Below are 18,193 nucleotides of genomic sequence, written 5' to 3'. Positions count from 1 at the left end.
AAGGAAGGAAGGAAGGAAGGAAGGAAGGAAGGAAGGAAGGAAGGAAGGAAGGAAGGAAGGCCTCAACAGGAGTAAGGATATAGGAAGGGTGAAATATGGCAGTTCTTCTGATTACAAAATTAAATGACGAGCTATCTTATCAAGAATTCTAAAAACATAGTATATGGGAAAATTTTTAAATCCTATTTACAGGAAAGATTTTTGGGGAAATCCTTATTTAAACAATAAAACGCTTAATACAATCTTTAAAAGTTATTTGATTTGAAGTTAAAACAAAATAAGCTTCTCAAAATCACATCATTTATTTTATATTTTCACCTATTTGACAACCTTTGTTCTTTGAATATTGGCTTGTGTTTGTCTTAGTGTGTGTGTGTGTGTGTGTGTGTGTGTGTGTGTGTGTGTGTGTATAGGTCTATCTCTATATGTATGCATAGATATATCTATATACATATATATCCAATAGATATCTAGTAGAATGTATATGCATATACAGATATAGATCTTGAATAATGATCTAGAAATCACCAGATTAAGAGGTATTTTATAGCTTTAGACTTTAAAGATCTGCCAAAAAGAAAATTAGAGAATAAAAGGATAAAAAAATTGTTTTTGAATCAAAGCTATTTGATTCTATTACAAGTCAGAGGACAGAAGGGGCAAAACTAAATTATGTTTTACCTGGTGGTATGTATGTCAGATCAGCTGAAATTAACCCATATTTGTCAGAAATTAAGGGTAATCTTTCCACATTTAATGACTGGAAAAAGCTTAAAAAGAGCATCTCCTTTTTAATATCAACACCATTTAAAATTAGGCATCTCTCCCCCACCCTCTTTAACATGCAGACATTTTTTTTTAAATGCAGAGTTTTTGTTTTTGAATAAACATTTGACACAATCCCTCTTCTGACATGCCTGTGACTCCAATCTGAACTTGGGGTATTGTCATCCTTCTCTGGGAGTCAGCTTCTCGAAGGCGTTTATGGAAAATCCAGCACCAACCACTCTCCTTCAGTGCTGGCTCTACCTTGTCAGGCAAGATTCAGGCCGGAGAGCTTGATGCCTAGGAAAGGGTGGGGTGAGTGGGGAGGAGGGAGAAGATGGGGAGGGGTGTTGGGTATCTCTGGATATCCCACAGAAGGGGAGGTCAGTGAGACCAAGTGGGGGTGTCTCCATTTATTGAGGGGTTCTTTTTCTGGGAGGGAGACTGAGAAAGGAGGAAACTGAGGCTCACCTGGAGGAACTGGGGCTGCAGGGCGGGGTCTCTCCCGGCAGCAACAGCAGCAGCTATAGAACCCTAGAGTCCCCCTGGCTCACCTCTTCCCTTCACACAGACTCTGAGATCGGGCAGAAGAAGGAAGGGCCTGTCTCCAGCCCGAGCTGGATGAGGAGCCGCGGTGATGGAAGAAAGCAGAGGATGAACTGGAGGTGGAGAGGAGGGCAGAGCAGGTTGTAGTGGTCCAGTGCAAGAAGGATGAAGTGGGGGGGGGGGTTGGGGAATAAAACTACAACTCCCAGAAGGCGCCGCGCCCAACATACCTCCGATACCCCACATCTCCTCGGTCCAAGCCTCCCACCCTCTCGCCCCCCAAGGCGAACGAATGCCGCGCATGCGTGCAGCCTGAACTCCAACTAGAAGTCGGTTTGAAAGAAAGGGCGGGCGACGCGCCGCCCTCCGCTGTGACGGGGCTGCGAGAGCCTAGGCCAGGGGCCATCGCTGGGGCCATGCGTCGCTCCCGCCCTGGACTTGTGGATGCAACGAGCATCGGCCCGGTGTCACGGAAGTGGGTCCCGTTTGTGTAGTCCTGTGGCCGGGGGACTGGGAGCGACCGGGAGGGCGAGCGGGCGAGGACCGTCGCCTGAGGCCACAGCTCGCGGGGCTCCTGGGGGCTGGGCGACTGAGGCCCCTCTGGGCTCCGGGGGGAGGAGGATGGGGAGGGGGCGGGTCCGAGAGACACGCCCAGGGGCGGGCGGGCTGGGAAGGCACCATTCGCAGGTGGCAGAACAGCGGGGCAAGAAAGGATGCCTGGAGGAGGTGCGCCCCGGGGGGCTGGAGGGGGAGGTGCACTTTCTGGGAACTTTGCATCCCACGAGTCCGGGTGGAGCTTGGTCGGGGAGGGTTCTGTTGATGAAGAAGGACTTAAGTGAGATTGTAGAGAAAGACTCCTGACTTATCAGTTCGTCCAAGAGCTGTGCACATACAGAAGCTTAATAAATGAAAGGAAATATATTTAACAAGTTTTGCGCCAGGAGTTCATACCAGGAAGAGAGGAGATTAGTTATCCAAGGCCCTGAAAAGGAGGGGAAAGTGGAAGGGTAGTAATTGTGAGTCTTGAGGATGATCTGGAGTTAAGGAAAAAACTGGGAAGGACAAATTAGTATTGTCCAAATAGAGGATTGTGTTTGTCCGTGTTGTTTAATACTCAGCTTTCCTTGTTGTCAGAGTTAATGGAAATTTCTCTAGAAATCATTTTACATTTAAATCAATATTGATGGTTATCAATAAAGTAATAATAGTGAGCATCTCCACATATTTGCACTTTCTGAAAAGAGTAATTCCATCAAAAATGATTTTCTGAAACCAAACTGTGAAGGAGTACCTGAAACCCTGTTTTTATTTCATTCCTGGGTCATTTGCGTGTCATAGGGTGGTCTGTTCATCGACTACTAAATAAAATTGAATTGTTTTAGGTAAGTTCTTTGATGTCTGGTGAGCTCTCTGCCTAGTTCAGACCCCACAAAACACCATTTGATGATGCTTCTCAATTGCAACCCTGGGATATGGAAGCAGCATTTTGAGAAACAGGTAAATTCAAGTTTGTGTATCAGTAGGAGAGTATGCTGGGAATCAGGAGGTCAGTAACTTATAATGTAGCTTACCTCGTCCTCCTTTAGCTCTGTGCTTGTAGAAGACATAGAAAAATTGAAGGAAGAGTTTACATCCATCCTATCCTTTCCTTGGTCCCTGCCACATTAGTTGCCAGTCATAGTCATAACCTTTGTCTTTAAGGCAGCCACATTTTGCTTTTTCCCATGTTATCCAGTCATAGAACTTGGGACATTTTTAATAAAAAGTAAATGATTATTAATATAGTTTCATATAAAATTAGGTTTATAAGAAACATTTTAGCTGATAAGTGATTAATACAGGGAAATAAAATTTAATTTCACAACACTACAAGTGGATGTAAATGCTAAAAATTAAATTCCTTTGCATTTTGTACAGCATATTTGTTTATTATTATTATGTTATAAATAGAATAAGAATAACTTCATTTTTTTCTGAGGTACCACAAAGCACTGTTAGTTCTGTAAGGTTGATAGGGATCATCTCTTCATTTTAGTAGTGGAAAAGAGTTAAATCAGTTTATTTCTGAAATACTGAAACTTACTTGAAGGGAAGTAGGCAACATCAGTATTAATATGAGCACTGAAAAAAGTTGGAGCAATGGATACCTATGAAAGATAAAGGAAATAGGCTCGTTGCTAGTGCCTTCTGAGATTACCTTCCATCCACTCTGTATATGTTTTGTATGTAGACAATCGATTTCATGTTGTCTCCTAATGGGAGCTCCTTGAAGGCTAGGACCACATCTTTTAATTGCCAGTTCCTGGCACATAGTGAGAGCTTAACAAATGTTTGTTTACTGACTGATAACTAGAAAGAAACAAGGTTATTTTTAAAAATTACTATTCATGGCTAGTTAGTTTTATGGAAAAGGCAATTAACTATTTAATGGTATGGTTTCCACAAATATGCAGCATATATTTTATAATTCTTTAAGTTAAAAAAAAACAACAGATGGTGATATATATGCACATGAAAGAAATTTTAAACAATGGCAATTGGTCATCGTAAAGAAAACCACTAGCGTAAGGGATAATATAACAATATTTCTGTTTCTGTACCTGACTTGCTTCAACTCTCTGCAGAGTAAATGACTGTGTTGATCCTGGCATTCTCTCGCCTTATTCCTTTCCTTTTAAGGTCCACTAATAAAACCTAGGGAAATGGAAACTTTAAACTATTTTTATCACTTCTTCTGTAACACTGGGGTTGGTCAATATTGGAAGGAGACCTGGATTCCACAGCCTGCTTGGCCTTTAACAAATTATGTGATCTTGGACAAGCTTTTTGACCTCAGTATCATACTCTATAAAAATGAAGGTGAATATATATGTTGAAGCCTAGCAATCTGTAAAAATTAAAAGACTTTCAAAATAGACTTCGACTGCTATGAAAATCTATGAAAGAAAGATTTTAGAACTTTCATACCACCAATTCAATTTTTTTCCCAGGTAAAAACTGATTTCATGCCAGTGTAGGGAATTCCATTTACCTGTGCAGATAGATCAGCAACTGTGACTTCTGTTGTTAGAGTTGCCTGGGGCAGGAAGGTTAAGTGACTTGCTTAAGTCACACAGCAAGTATGTTACCTCAGATTATTTGAAATCAGGTTTTTATGATTGTGTGGCAAGTAGGTATTCTGATTATTGTTTTCTCCCCCACCCTCATTTAAATGTCTTCCTTTCCCCCTTTTCCCTTCTCAGTTCCATTTTTATTCTCTAGAGGAATGTTTAAAGGTTAGAAAATATTGCTAGTAGGGAATACTTTCTGTTATGATGTCATAGAATGCATGACTATGAAAACACAACAGAGCATCCGCTTGTATTTTGTAGGACCTTTAAAAAGTGAGTACTAGCTGGTATTCTCCTTTTATGTGTTGAATCAAATTAATGTGATTTTTCAGCATACATTAATAAAGGCTTTAAACCTTTTAGACTGAGAGTAGTACTGTAACAGATAGGCATCTAATTCTGGTCATATTGTATTCAGGCATAAGGTTTGATCCTTTGGCAAGAATACTGGTGCCATAAGACAGGCCAGAAACCTTGGCCCAATTTTCTGATCTTTTCTTGTTGCTATACTGGTTATGAGAAACCACTGTCACTTGTGTACTGTATAAAAAAGTAGCAGATATATGGGAGACTTTCCTCACCCCATCTGCCTTGGGCTCCTATTTTGGCTCTTGTTAGTTCAACCCACTCTCTACCCAAATTTACCTGGTCCTCTTTGCTTTCACCGTAATTCTTACTTCCTAACTGGCCTTTTCTCCATCCTTGCCTGATGAGTATTGAGATCTACAGCATAACACTGGATGGTGGCTAGGTTTTAATATACTATATGAAGATAACTAAAGATTCAAGTTCTAATAATTTAATAACATAACATAAATATATCAAAACTGTTTATTATTCATCATTAAATATGCCTTATATTCTTGGTTACCTTTCTAAAATGTTTACTGTTATCCCTACCAATCAAGTTAACAAACATTTATTGAGTAGCTACTATATGGTGTATCCTAAAAGTCTTTTGGGATATTATATAATAAGACTTGAGAGAGTATCTTAGTAAGGACAGCAGTTTCATCCTTAAAGGTAAGGGTTGTTACCTTGGGGTCTATCAACTTGTCTTTTTACTATGCTGATAACTATTTCAGTAATAATTTCCTTTGTATTTTATTTTATCCATTTAAAAACATTCTGAGAATAGGTTTGTTGGCTTCACCAGAATGCTAAAAGGATCAGTGACACAAAAAAAGATTAAGAACTCCTGCTTTAAAGGAATAATAACGTATTTTTAGTTTATATTAGTGTAACTACTTGTATCATTTGAACTCAAATCTCATGTACCTTTTTTATGTGTTTGCTGTTTTTGTTTTAAAGATGAATGGAAATAAGAGCCCATTTTGAGAAAACCATGGCAAAACCAATTAAAAAATACAGTGTTTATTCTCCTATATCTACAGTATCTTCTCTTCTAGCAAGTTGCAGCTTGAACAGCAGTAATTCCTCTAACTCCGGTGGCTCTATAAAATATAAAGACAAGCTTTACAACTCTGCTTCTCAGGCATTACAGGCCTACATTGATGATTTTGAGCTAAATTGTCTGTCTCATGATAAAAGTATTAGAAAGTTTAGCCTTGGTCCGAATTCCGACTTCTCCAGATTTCTTTCTAAATCCCCAAGTGGTATGCTTGCATTATACTTTGCTATGTTTTTAGCTATGTATAATAATTTTATGCATTGTATTTTTAGAAGATTAGTTTTTGTGGGGAGGCTAGATAAGAATTATTTTACAAAACCTGATCTTGCATTTTATCATTATGTAATTTTTTGGTTCCCAAGCTTTTTCAGTTGTAGATTCTTTTTGAGCACATTGTACTGTGATTCTAATAACTTTTTGAGTTTTGACATTTCTATGATTCTTTTCATTGATAGTGGAAAGAAGAAGCTATAGGATAAAATGCATTGGGTAATTTAAGGGAGTAAGTCTTATATTTGATTACCTTCCTTCTGTGTACAGGAAGGAATTCTGAACTAGAAATGGATTTTGTTGTTGGCCTGGTCACTAGTAACAACCTTGAGCAAGTCATTTAACCTACCTTCTTTGGTCCTGATTTCCTCATCTATTAAAACATAATTTGGATTACGTGATCTCTGATTCCTTTCTAATTCAATAGTTCTTTGATTCTTTGCTTTTTTTCCCTCATCCCACACCAGTTTTGATAAGATAAAAATTAAGTGTTCAATTCAGGATAGTGTTTTGGTGGTATTAAAATTATATTGCTCTCCCAAATCCTTGGCCTGATCCATCTTTCTCTTCCAGAAAAATCAAAGGTTCTTTTCTTCATTTGACATAGACAGGGGACTGGAAGAGGGCATTTAAAGACTGGGAGGCTTTAAGGCAGAGAGTGAAAGAAAAAGGCCTGGTAGAATAACCAGAAACAGAAAAAACCTAAGGAAGAGAAAAAGAAAATAGAGTATAACTGGAATAAGCAAAACAAGGAAACATACCAGGCAAGAGAATGACAGTGACCTATGGCCCACAAAAACAATGAAGTGAAATGTCATTGTGAACCATGGATAACTTTATTTTTACTTGTAAAGTGTTTTTGGGGAGGAGAGAAGGGAAAAAAAAAACCAAGGTGTTTTTTTAAAAATCATAACTAGTTTTATAATTATATTTACATATGAAACATAAGGATAAGCACAAATATGCAATATGGTTTTTTTTTTAGGTTTTCAAGACTTCGACTACAAAAGATCAAAGTCATCTTGTAGAAACCAAATGATTGGTGACATAGACTCTATTAGCCTAACAACTGATGATCTAGTACATTTTCCACCAGATGGATCACTGCCTACCTATACTTATACTGGATCACTACATCAAAATAGCAAACAGGACAGAAAATTTCTTAAAAAAACTTCATCAGAAAATGAAAGGAATCCCAGTTTTCCAGATCCTTACAATTCTGTGGGAAATAAGGACCTGTTTACTCCTGTTCTATTCCCAGATACCAATGAAAAACATTGTGGTGTGATAAAAAATACTTCAAATAAACATTGCAAATATGTTTCTGCATCATCAGAATATTCTTCAGGGATGCCTTCTCCCAAAGAAAATTCAAAGCATCGTACTAGAAAAAATTACCCAAGATGGCTTACTAGCCAGAAGTCTGACCTTGACGTGTCAGGGATAACTAGTATTCCTGATTACAGTTATCCACTTTGGCTACACGATCAAGATCTGTTACCTGATTCATCCAGTCAAAGTAGTTCTCAGATGCAAAAAAAAGAACAACACAATTATGTGGAGAAAAGGAAAACTCAGTTTGATCCTAAATTGGATTGTTATGAACATTCACTTAAACACTGTAGCATTTCAGACTCCAGGAGTGACAAAGTATTAGTTAATTGTAAACACAGTTGTGAACTTGGTCAGTTTCAGTGTGAGAGTATGCCTTTCTCAGGGCAATCCAAAAAGCCATTCAGTGGTAACTCTTCTCTTTTTTTACAATTTTGCTATAAAAACTGAGAAACAAGCTAATAACACGTAGGAACTTTTATATTTAACCCTTTATGGAATTCAGTTTACATATTCTTTTGAATGCATTTTTTTTGTTTTTGTTTCTCTAAAATGTCATTTTAACATTACTTGTTCTTTTAAAAAAAATTATTACTGCTTATACACATTTCAAATTGTGTGTCTGTGATCTGAGTCATATTTTATCTTTCTGGAGTAACAATACTGTATTTTCACTTTTCTTAAATATCTAATTTTATTTTTCAAAAAAAATAGATGACAAAATTGAATTGCTTATCCTGAAGGCCAAAAGAACTCTAGAGCATTCTTCTGAAGGATTATCAAGTACCATGAAAAATGATGTCAGTCCCTGTTCACTAGATAAACTAGAAGCAGAAAGATCATGGGAAAATATTCCGGTTACTTTGTGAGTAAGCAATAATGACTATTGGAATGTGTTATTGAGATGGGAAAAAATAGAAATTAATTCACCAGTTTTTATTAAGCACTTACCATATGCCCGGCCCTGGGGAGACAAGCAGAAAAACTGAATACTGTCTATATTCACAGTGACCTTTTCATGGGGGAGACAAGTATAGATATAGATACACAGCATAAATATAAAATTAGTAGATACTTATATAAAATAGTTAAATACAAGTTAGTTTGAGAGGGAGGACACTAACAGTCAAGGAATCAATAAAGCCTTCATCCAGAGGATAGGGCCTAGGCTCCATCTTAAAGGAAAAGATGGCCTCTATGAGGCAGAAGTAAAGAGTACATTCCAGGTGTGGGACATGGCATCTTGGTGCAAACGCATGGAAACTGGGGAATGGAATATGTTGTTGAACTAGAGAAAAAGCCATTTTGACTGGATATCAGAGAGGGAGTAAGGTTGGAAAAATACAGTGGAGCAAGGTTGTGAAGGGCTTTAAAAGCTAAAGAGGAATTTAAATTTTATCAGAGAGGCAGTAAGTTACTGGAATGAATAGAGAAGTCATGAGATCAGATTTACATTTAAGGAAATTTGCCTTGGGAATGGTTTTTCAGATAAAAGAACTTTATGCAGAATGACCAAGAAGTCTAAGATTTTTAGGACACCCTGATATAAAACACAAAAATGGTAACTGTATACCTTTAGCACTAGGTCTTATGTATTTTAAATTGTGATTCTTATTTACACCACAAGATGATGTAATGTCTTATAACTCCATATAACATATAATTTCTACTTTTCCCCCTCTTTATTCCAAAAGGTACAAAAATAAGCTCATTCTTTCATATATCTATATATCTATATGTATATATATATCTATGTATATATATGTGTATATATATATCTATGTGTGTGTATATATATATATGTATATGCATATGTATGTATATATATATATATGTATTTTAGCAATTAGGGTTAAGTGATTTGCCCATGGTCACATAGCTAGTAAGTGTCAAGTGTCTGGGTCTGAGGCCAGATTTGAACTCAGGTCCTCCTGACTTCAGAGCCAGTGCTCTATCCAGTGCCCCACTTAGCTGCTCCTCATTCTTTCTTATTTTGAAGGAGTAGTCAAAGAGTATTTATTTTATAGATGCCTTTATGTGATATTTCATGTATTATCAGGGGCATGAAGAGATTGCAGTAGGTATAAAGAGTAATAGGACTTATTAATAACAATTAATAATTTTGGAGGAAAGAGGCCCTCATTGTAAAGGCCAAGCTTGATGACTTCAATAAAAGAAACTTTAAGTGGAGAAACAATCATAAATGCAGAAAGAGCTCTTCTAGCTCTGATCTGTGATTCTGTAACTTTCTCTTTATTTCCTTTGTTGTGGACTTGGAACTTATATTATACAACTCTGTTATATATTCTCCTATTCTCCATAAGGTATAAATAATAAGAATGAAGGAAATAGAGAAGGAAGAAACCATTGTTAATCTGAATAGAAAAGGATGTTGTATGTGCATTTGCTTTTCCCAGCAGGGCTGCTGACCCTCACTTAGTTCTCCACTGTGTTTATCTTCTCCGAATAGAACAGGTTTGTAACCTATTTTGTGTCATGGACTATCAGTCTGATAAAGCATATGGACTCCTCAGGACAATGTTTTTAGATATATAAAATAAAATACATAGGATTACAAAGGTAATCAATTATATTAAAATACATTTATCAAAATAATTTTAAAAAATAAGTTCATGGATCCTAGGTTAAGAACACCTAAAACAGAATGTGATTGCCTTTTGGTTAGTATCAATTTTTTGTGCATCTATGTGCAAGAACTGTGCTAGGTGCTGTGCGGGATGTAAACTTGTTGCCATCAAGGATTTTGCAATTTAAAGGAAAACATTACACATAAAAAGAAAATGAATAAATAGTATGGATAATACATGATGTGAGAATGCATAGAAGGGAAATTATTATTGGTTGGGGTAAGGGAAAGCTTTATGAAGGTGAGATTTGAACTAGGCCTTGAAGGAGGGAGATGGGCATTCTGGAAAGTGGAAACAGTGTACTCAAATATTGGAGGGGGAAAGTTCGAGAACTGTTTCCAGGGAGAGAGCAGGAATAGAAAGTAGGCCAATCCCTCTGGCAGTAGGGTTAATTCATGGCCTAGTATAGTTCTAAGTATTTAGTAGTTACTCCATAAATACCAGTTTGATTTTAAAAATAAAGAAAGGCTAAAGAAATATGGAATGATTGTCTTGAAAACAGGCTATGAGGGGATGATTAGTAATTGAAGTATGTGAAAGCAGGAGGTTGAATACAGTTGCCTTTTAAAGTCGCTGTTGGCTGTGGAATTTTATGAAAAGGACAGCTTTCATGTGGAACAAGGAAATTTGCCTGGGATTGTGAGGTACTCTGGGAAAATATATTTGGGAAATTAACCTGTTGGGCTATAAGATGTGAATACACTTTGGGGGCTGGTACAGGGAAGGGTCTGTTTGTGTCTAACAGATTTGTTATTAACATCTAAAATTAAACTATATTGCCTACCAGTATAATGTAAAAAATATCAAATTACCAGATTTTAGATGTTTTAGATGCTCTTTAGAATTTTGACTTAAATTCTTTTGTGTTTCTTTTCCCATTTTTGTTTACACGAACAATGTGACACTAAAATGATGAAATTGTTTTTATATGTTTATACCTTGAGAATTTGAAAGCTGTAAGGTTTTTTAAAATTATGTGAAAGAAGCACATCATTCTTCTTTCCCTTACAATTGTCCAACCCCATTCCATATTCACTGAGCTTTTGAAAACGTCTTCGGTGACATGTACTTATCAATTCAGACTGCACTCTTTTGGATTTTTTGATAGGTGAACAGAGGCAAACAAGGTTACTTTGCTTAAGGCAGCTCCATCTTCATATTGCGTGCTAATTGTGCAACTCGATTTCTGAAGTACTGTTTAAAAGATCATTAGATATATCCATTTACCCAGTTAGAATGTCCACAAAGATTTGTCAACTTAATTTAAACTACCATCTATGTTTAGAAATAATAAAACTGTGTTTCTTCTTAAAATGGCCTTTCCTAAATTATATTTTTTCAGTATTTTATATCATTGTTTCTAGTTTGAGATTAGTAAGGCTTTACCATAATTTGTGGCTACTAAAATTATACTCCTAGATGGTAATATACTTGTTTACCCTGTATTTCTGTCTAGCAAATCACCTGTGCCTGTGGATTGTGGTGAAAGACCTCAACAAATCGTAAAAGTGAAACGTGTTCATGAGTTCCTTGAGGATTGTTTAAATAAGGGTAATCCTGTAAGTAAAGCTGAATTTTTATTGACTTGAAAGGGGTTTGTGACAATATTAATTTTTTTGTTTGGGATGAGTTTCTCTTGAGTCATCAATTAAGTTATTTTAAAAGTGAGCAAAACTTATCCCAACTTAACTAATAGAATTGTTTAAGATACTATAAAATGTATAAGAACTGTGATTTTAAGTGTACTAACAGACTCATTTTTTTTGCTGAATTCCTGGAAACAGTGTTAGGTAGTGAATCTTGGTAAAGTGAATTTTATTTTCTTATTGTCACAGTGTTATCGTTGGGATATTATGTTTCTGACCAAGGATTTGGCATCATATTAATCATAGATGTTACTGACACATTTTTAAACCTTTATAATAATTTCAAATCATAAATTGTGCACCAGCCATATGAAGTGGTTATAAACATTGTACACAGTTGTTATATGAGAAACGAAGTATATAACAAAAATTATATATAGAACATGAAAATTCAGCTTTGATCAATGTGACAATGAAACTACTATGCTAGTCATTGCAAATATACATTGAAGTCACATTTCTTGACACATTATGATTAATATTCAAATTAAAAATGACTATTTAGAGATTTGTGTCTCAAAACTGTTTAAGGAGGTTTACATTGATGCCCTCCTCTTGATAGTTTTCTCAGAAATTGTTAAAAATCATTCCATTAACCTTAGTAGAATTATGCTCAAAGTGCAATAGTAGATGCACAATAAGTGTTTGTTGATGATGTTTTTCCCACCCTAAAACAATTTTTGTGAAGGTAAGGAATGACTCAGTGTTTCTGTTCCTTACTTTGTGTACCTCCTCAATTTATTAAAAGCTAAAGGGACAGTTTTTCAGTGTCTACCTACGTTCTGACTACCAGAGAAAAGGGGTTGCTAAGTCATTCTTGCTTTTTCATTTCTATTGGCCCTATATGACACTTTGTTGACAGAGTTAGCTATTTAGAGTAGTTAGCACTTCCATTGGAGGTTAGAAAATGATGACTTGATCATTATCACAGACTTTTAAAAGGAATTTATAAAACATTGGATTGCAGAGGCAATCCTGTTTTGAAGCTGTCTTGTTTTTGCAATTAGTGAAGGCAGTGAGAATCAGGGTGTGAGTATTATTAGGGGGCATTGAGAATGAATTTTAAAATATTATTAACACAAGTCTTATCCAGACATATTGATATAATAGACCACTTGAAAGTCAGACAATCCATGTTCTAGTCCTGACTGCCACTAACTAGTGTGACCTTGAACAAAGTCTTTGGACTTCCATTTCCTCATCTCTAAGATGGGAATAAAAATATTTTGTCTACCTACCTGATGGGGTGGTTGTGACAGTGAGGTAATATGCACTTTTATGATGGTAAAGCATTACTTAAGTATATGCTGTTATTGTGAGTGATAATAAATAATGGTAAAACAAGGGGGTTGGACAAGGTGATTTTTGCAGTCCTGGTCCAGCTCTAAAATTCTATGATAAAAGTAGTAGGTGAATTTTTTGAATTAATGCTATATGACTTTGGAAGGTCAAGCATATGTTTTGGTTTTAGAGAAGCACGCTCTCTGGAGGTAAACATCATGGTCCAGTTGAAGCTCTGAAACAAATGTTGTTTAACCTTCAAGCAGTGCAAGAAAGTTTTAATCGGTATACATATGCTGAGCAAGATGAAGAGATTAAACAAGTAAGCAAATATTTGACTTTTTTTTTAAGATCTATGAACTTGTTTTAAAAAATCTTCCCTTAGTTTGTATTCCTATATCCAGTAAATTCAACTTAACAAACATTTATTAAGGACCTATTTAGAGCAATGTGTCAGTTGTTAGAAAAAATAAATAGATAATGCATGTCCATAACTTCATTGAGCTTATATTTTTATTAGGGAGATATGACCATAAGAAAATGAATGTAATGAAATAATGTGAGAAGTGAAAAGTAACCTAGTTTTAAGTTTATTTTACTATGCCTTTTTTAAAAAATGGAAATGTATAACAAAAATTTTATAAAATTGTGGTATATTTGCTTTAGATTTTAACTTCTTGATATTTAAAACAATATTTATACTGTTGGTATAAATAGAAGGTACCCCATAGAATAGACTGCAAATGTTCAGGATCTATTGCCAGAGCTACAGAGCTATGTAAGACCCAGCTTGTAATCTACATCTTGAAAGAGCCTAACATCTGGAAGGGTGGGTGAAATTGCTGTGACTGTTATGATAATTATGTGAGGGATATGGTTGACTATTTATATAGGATTTTTGATAGTTTGGGACACAGTCAGATTTATGATATTAAGTCTGATCATCCGCAGTTGGTACCCGAGCCAAGGATTGTATTAAGATGTCTAAGAGATTGCTACAGCCGTTTCCTGTTAGCCTGCTACCTCTTCATCTTCATAGAATTTCAGAGTTAAAAGGAATCCAAGAAGTCATCTAGCTCAGTCCATATTTGAGCAAGAATCCCCATTGTATCATCCTCAATTAGTTATTCAGCCTCTGTTTAAAAGACCTCTTAGGGCAGCCTACCCTAATTTTGGATGTTTCTAATTATTAGGAAGTTTTACCTTATATCAATTTTAAATCTGCCTCAACTATTTTTAGTTATTACTCCTAGTTCTGCTTTCTGGGGCTAAGGAAAAGAAGTCTAGTGCCCGTTTCAAATGATAGTCCTTCAAATAGCCCTTGAAGTCTCTATTATTTCTCACTCTTACTATATTACTGAGCCATCTTTTTTACATTTTCTGGCTGATCCTTTTTATCTCAGTCTTTTAAAAAATGTAAACAAGCATTAACTATGTGATGCCACCCTCTTAGACTTATGTCTCTTTAATAATATTTCTCTTATCATAGTATAAAATTGCATTGCTTTTTTAGCTGCCAATTTATGCTTTGAAATAATTGAGCTAATCAGCTATTAAAATTCAGTAACCTTGGGCTTCTTTATAGATCTGCCTTCTGTCATAAGTACTAGTTGACACTTTGTTGTTGTTTTAAATTAAAACACCTGTATGTCAAAAACAGTTTTAAAATGACAATAAGAGGAGTAAATCACAGCATATTAATTCTCTCTGCAAATCTTTTATTTCCCCAGGACCCAATTGTAGATGTTGAAAAGATTGGAATCTCTAAAAACTATGTATTCATGATAAAAGGAGCTGAAGTAACACAGTACTTCTATAAGTACTGGAGTTATAGTCAGACTATATAGGAAGTAAGCAAAACTAGACCTACTGTGTTATTTTTTAGTCATACCAGACTCCTCATGACCCCATTTGGGATTTTCTTGGCAAAGAGACTGGTGTGGTTTGCTTCCATCTCTAGCTCATTTTACAGATGAGGAAACTAAGGCAAACAGGGTTAAGTGACTTGCTCAGGGTCACACAAATAGTAATCTATAGGCATTTCATTTTCAGTTTTTTGCTACTACAAAAAGTGCTGCTGTAAACATCCTGATATGTATGGTACTTTTCTTTCCGTTATTAACCTCCTTGAGGTATATGTCCATAGCAAGATTGATGGGTCAGAACATATGTATAATTCAGTAATTTTTCTCAAATAATTCTAGATTGTTTTCTAGCTCCAACACTGATTATTTATATCCTTTGTCATCATTATCAATTTGAAGGTTGTGGGGGTAATACTGAAAGTTCTTTTAATTTGTATTTTGCTAAAGAGTAGGTTATTTGTCTTCCTCCAAGTAATTTGAGTTCTTGGATTTTCAAATATTAGGCTAATTAATATGTTTGCCTCTATTTCTTATTCAGTCTATTCCATTGATCTAATTTTCTGTTTAACTGATATGAAATAGTTTCGGTGATTATTACTCTTTATTTTGAGATTTAATGATAATAGGTGTGTCCCCTTTAATACAATAGCATTTCTTATGATTGACTTTGAAATTCTTGACTTTATTGGCCCTCCAGATGAATGTTGTTATTTGTCTAGTTCTGTAAAGTTATCCTTTGGTAGCATTAAAATCCATAGTAATGACTTAGTTTTCATCCAGATCTTGCCTTATTGAGAATTGTCCATTGTGAGACCAGCAATTGCTGTCAGCCTATGATCCTTTCCTATGTATAGGGATCAGCATTTTGTTTGCTCCCTCAGACTATGATATTTGCAAATCCTCTGGTCAGACTGTGAGCTCCTTGAGAATAGACACTTTTTTTGCCTTTCTTTGGTATCCTCAGCACAGTGCCTGGCACATAGCAGGCTCTTAATAAATGGTAACTATTCTCTTCTCATATAGTGCTGATTTCAATAGAATTCCATTTTCTAGTCCAGTCTCTGGTTTGGGTACCATACTTCCTTCTTGCCACTGATGGCCCTCACCTCTAACCCTGTCAGTATTACTCCTTTATTTTTAATATTACTAATAAATCTATTAGCCATTCTCTGCCTTTAGCCCATAGTGCTTAAAAAGCAAGTGTCTAGTTTCTGAATACACACAGATAGATTTATTTCGTTTTCCTTAAGAAAAGATTTATTTAGCTGTGGCATGGAAAGGATATACTTCAAGAATACAGGGGGGTTTTTTTGTTTGTTTTTTGGCGAGGCAACTGGGGTTAAGTGACTTGCCCAGTCACACAGCTAGTGAGCATTATGCGTCGAAGGCTGAATTTGAACTCAGGTCCTCCTGACTCCAGGGCCATCGCTTTATGCACTGAACCACCTAGCTGCCCCAAGAATACAGTTTTTGTTTAGGTAGACAGCCTCTTTCAGTATTCCTATGTAAAGTGATTACAGTTAGTACCTGGGATATCATGGCCACAGTGCAGGTGAATATACTTCTGACACAGTCACCAGTTCTCCTTACAGGTCTTCAGTAAGGGTAGCTAAGAGCTTTTGTATGTAGCCTGACCCTTTGCCAGGAAGTATACTGAGATGCGCCTTGTACCACCCTCCTCTAACTGTTCTCCAGTCCACCACCCAAGATATCTCCTCCCTGAGAGTCCCCCTGGGGAACTGGCTACATTTAGCTACCTCAAAGGAGACAAAGGATGGTCCCCATCTTGGGCTTCTAACTGATTTTAATGGTGCAAAAGCCAATCCTCTCTTAAGTTCCCCAGTCTGATAAAAAAAAAAAACCCACTGAATTGGCTTCTTCAGACCACACTCTCAGCAACCATTGTTACATTGGCCAGTGAGATTATTTAAACTTCTGCAGCTGTCCAAGTTCCTTGGTAATAAAAGCTCATTCAACTCTCCAGTCCCTTTGTGTAGAAAATCATGCTGGTGAAAGTGGGATGGAAGGAAGTAGTGATGGTAGTAATTGGCTAAGCCTGACACTTTCTTATCACCAGTAAGGATTCCCAGTTCTTATACTCTCCTTCCAATTCTCTTCTCTTATAGTATTGATTTCAACAGACTTCCATTTTCCAGTCCAATCTCTAGGTTGGAGACAGTAATGCTTGCCTGTTATTGATGGCCCTCCTCTCCAGCCCCTGTGAATATTACTCCTTTTATTCTTGCTATTACTAAATCCATTAACCATTCTCTGTCTTTAGGACACAGTGCTTAAAAAACAAGAGCAATGTCTAGTTTCTGCACAAAGATAAATTACTTTTATTTTCCTTATTTGGACCTTCTAATTTTCTAGAGCCATTAATACCTATGGAATACTCCCTCTCAGGATATCTTTATCCTCTATTAGCTGCCTTTAGCATCTAGCAGGCTGGGTGGAAGAGGGTGGCTTTCCATAGTTATTAGGGCTTACCTGCAACACTTGCAAGTTATTGTATTGGGCAATCCTTTCACTTGTGATTGAGCCCTCCTTTTATTACTCCACTTTGAGAACTACAGACTTCTTGTAATTGAATCCTGCCAACTATATGGCCAATTGTAAGCCAAACTTACTAATTGGAACAAATTGATTCAGTTTGAGGTTTACTTAGCCAAAGCATAGGAGGAATATTCAGCAAGGAGACAGTGTTGATTTAGATCTCTGTCTCTATAAAGAAAAAAATTAATTTGGTCAGGAAGGCATGTTAACTTGCATAGCTGTGGAATATCCTGTAAGTCTAAAGGTCACTGACCTTGTGGGCAGGCCTTTGTATGCCTCAGGAGACCAGGAAGCCACTTCAGCAGCATGAGCCCTAGTACATTGGACTAATCAAGGCTTGTGGACAGTGTTTTTGTCTTTTCGGAAAAAACTAGCCTAGCCCATATGGCAGGGACCTTAGTAGATATTATTCCTATCACAGTGGGCAAGTCATTTAACTTCTCAGTGCTTCAGGTAATTTCCTCAGACTTAACTGCTAATTTAGAGATAGTGGAGAGAATTTCCAGGATTTCTCATATTCTAAGTCACTGATTCTGGCAGTCACACACTGTGATTCACATCTATGCAACTAGAAGCTGAGAGAAGAGAAAGGAATGATCAGTCTCAGAGATGTCAGGTGGCCTAATCAAAATAGTGAAAGAAAAGATAAAAAACATAGTTAGAACTATTAGTGAAACACAGGGAGAATTGATGGCTTAGAAGAGATTATGGAAAATCTTAGCATAGCAGTGGGATTGCGTGAAAAGAAGAAAAGTGTATT

At 36.4% G+C, this 18,193-nt stretch overlaps 2 protein-coding genes across 5 annotated transcripts in view; one reads left to right on the top strand and one right to left on the bottom strand.

Moving 5' to 3' along the window:
- Positions 1 to 283: 283 nt before the first annotated feature.
- On the bottom strand, positions 284 to 2,948 carry LOC144456542 (uncharacterized). The gene is made up of 4 exons (XM_078151762.1): positions 2,883 to 2,948; positions 1,542 to 2,107; positions 1,320 to 1,424; positions 284 to 1,065 (listed from the first exon to the last, which is right to left on the bottom strand). The coding sequence occupies exons 1-4, from the start codon at positions 2,946 to 2,948 to the stop codon at positions 1,026 to 1,028; spliced, it is 777 nt and encodes a 258-aa protein (XP_078007888.1). The 3' UTR covers positions 284 to 1,025.
- Positions 2,949 to 3,218: 270 nt separating this feature from the next.
- The window catches only part of CUNH18orf54 (chromosome unknown C18orf54 homolog), a 39,100-nt gene continuing 24,125 nt past the window's right edge, over positions 3,219 to 18,193 (top strand). For 3 of the 4 annotated variants that reach the window (XR_013486161.1, XR_013486160.1, XM_020994211.2), the window contains exons 1-5: positions 4,716 to 6,037; positions 7,088 to 7,846; positions 8,152 to 8,302; positions 11,542 to 11,644; positions 13,203 to 13,334. Coding sequence is in view for 1 of the 4 variants with exons in the window: in XM_020994211.2 (XP_020849870.1) it covers positions 5,737 to 6,037; positions 7,088 to 7,846; positions 8,152 to 8,302; positions 11,542 to 11,644; positions 13,203 to 13,334 (1,446 nt within the window). In the remaining 3 variants the exon portion in view is untranslated. Of the gene's footprint in view, positions 4,695 to 4,715; positions 6,038 to 7,087; positions 7,847 to 8,151; positions 8,303 to 11,541; positions 11,645 to 13,202; positions 13,335 to 18,193 lie in introns of those variants that run through there. The other variant, XR_013486162.1, reaches the window with a different exon arrangement.

Source organism: Phascolarctos cinereus, unplaced genomic scaffold (assembly GCF_003287225.1).
Source record: "Phascolarctos cinereus isolate Bilbo 61053 unplaced genomic scaffold, phaCin_HiC Scaffold_4;HRSCAF=312, whole genome shotgun sequence".
Lineage (NCBI taxonomy): Eukaryota > Metazoa > Chordata > Mammalia > Diprotodontia > Phascolarctidae > Phascolarctos > Phascolarctos cinereus.
Note: the sequence above shows the minus strand (reverse complement) of the source record. Positions and strands in the feature narration are given on the sequence as shown.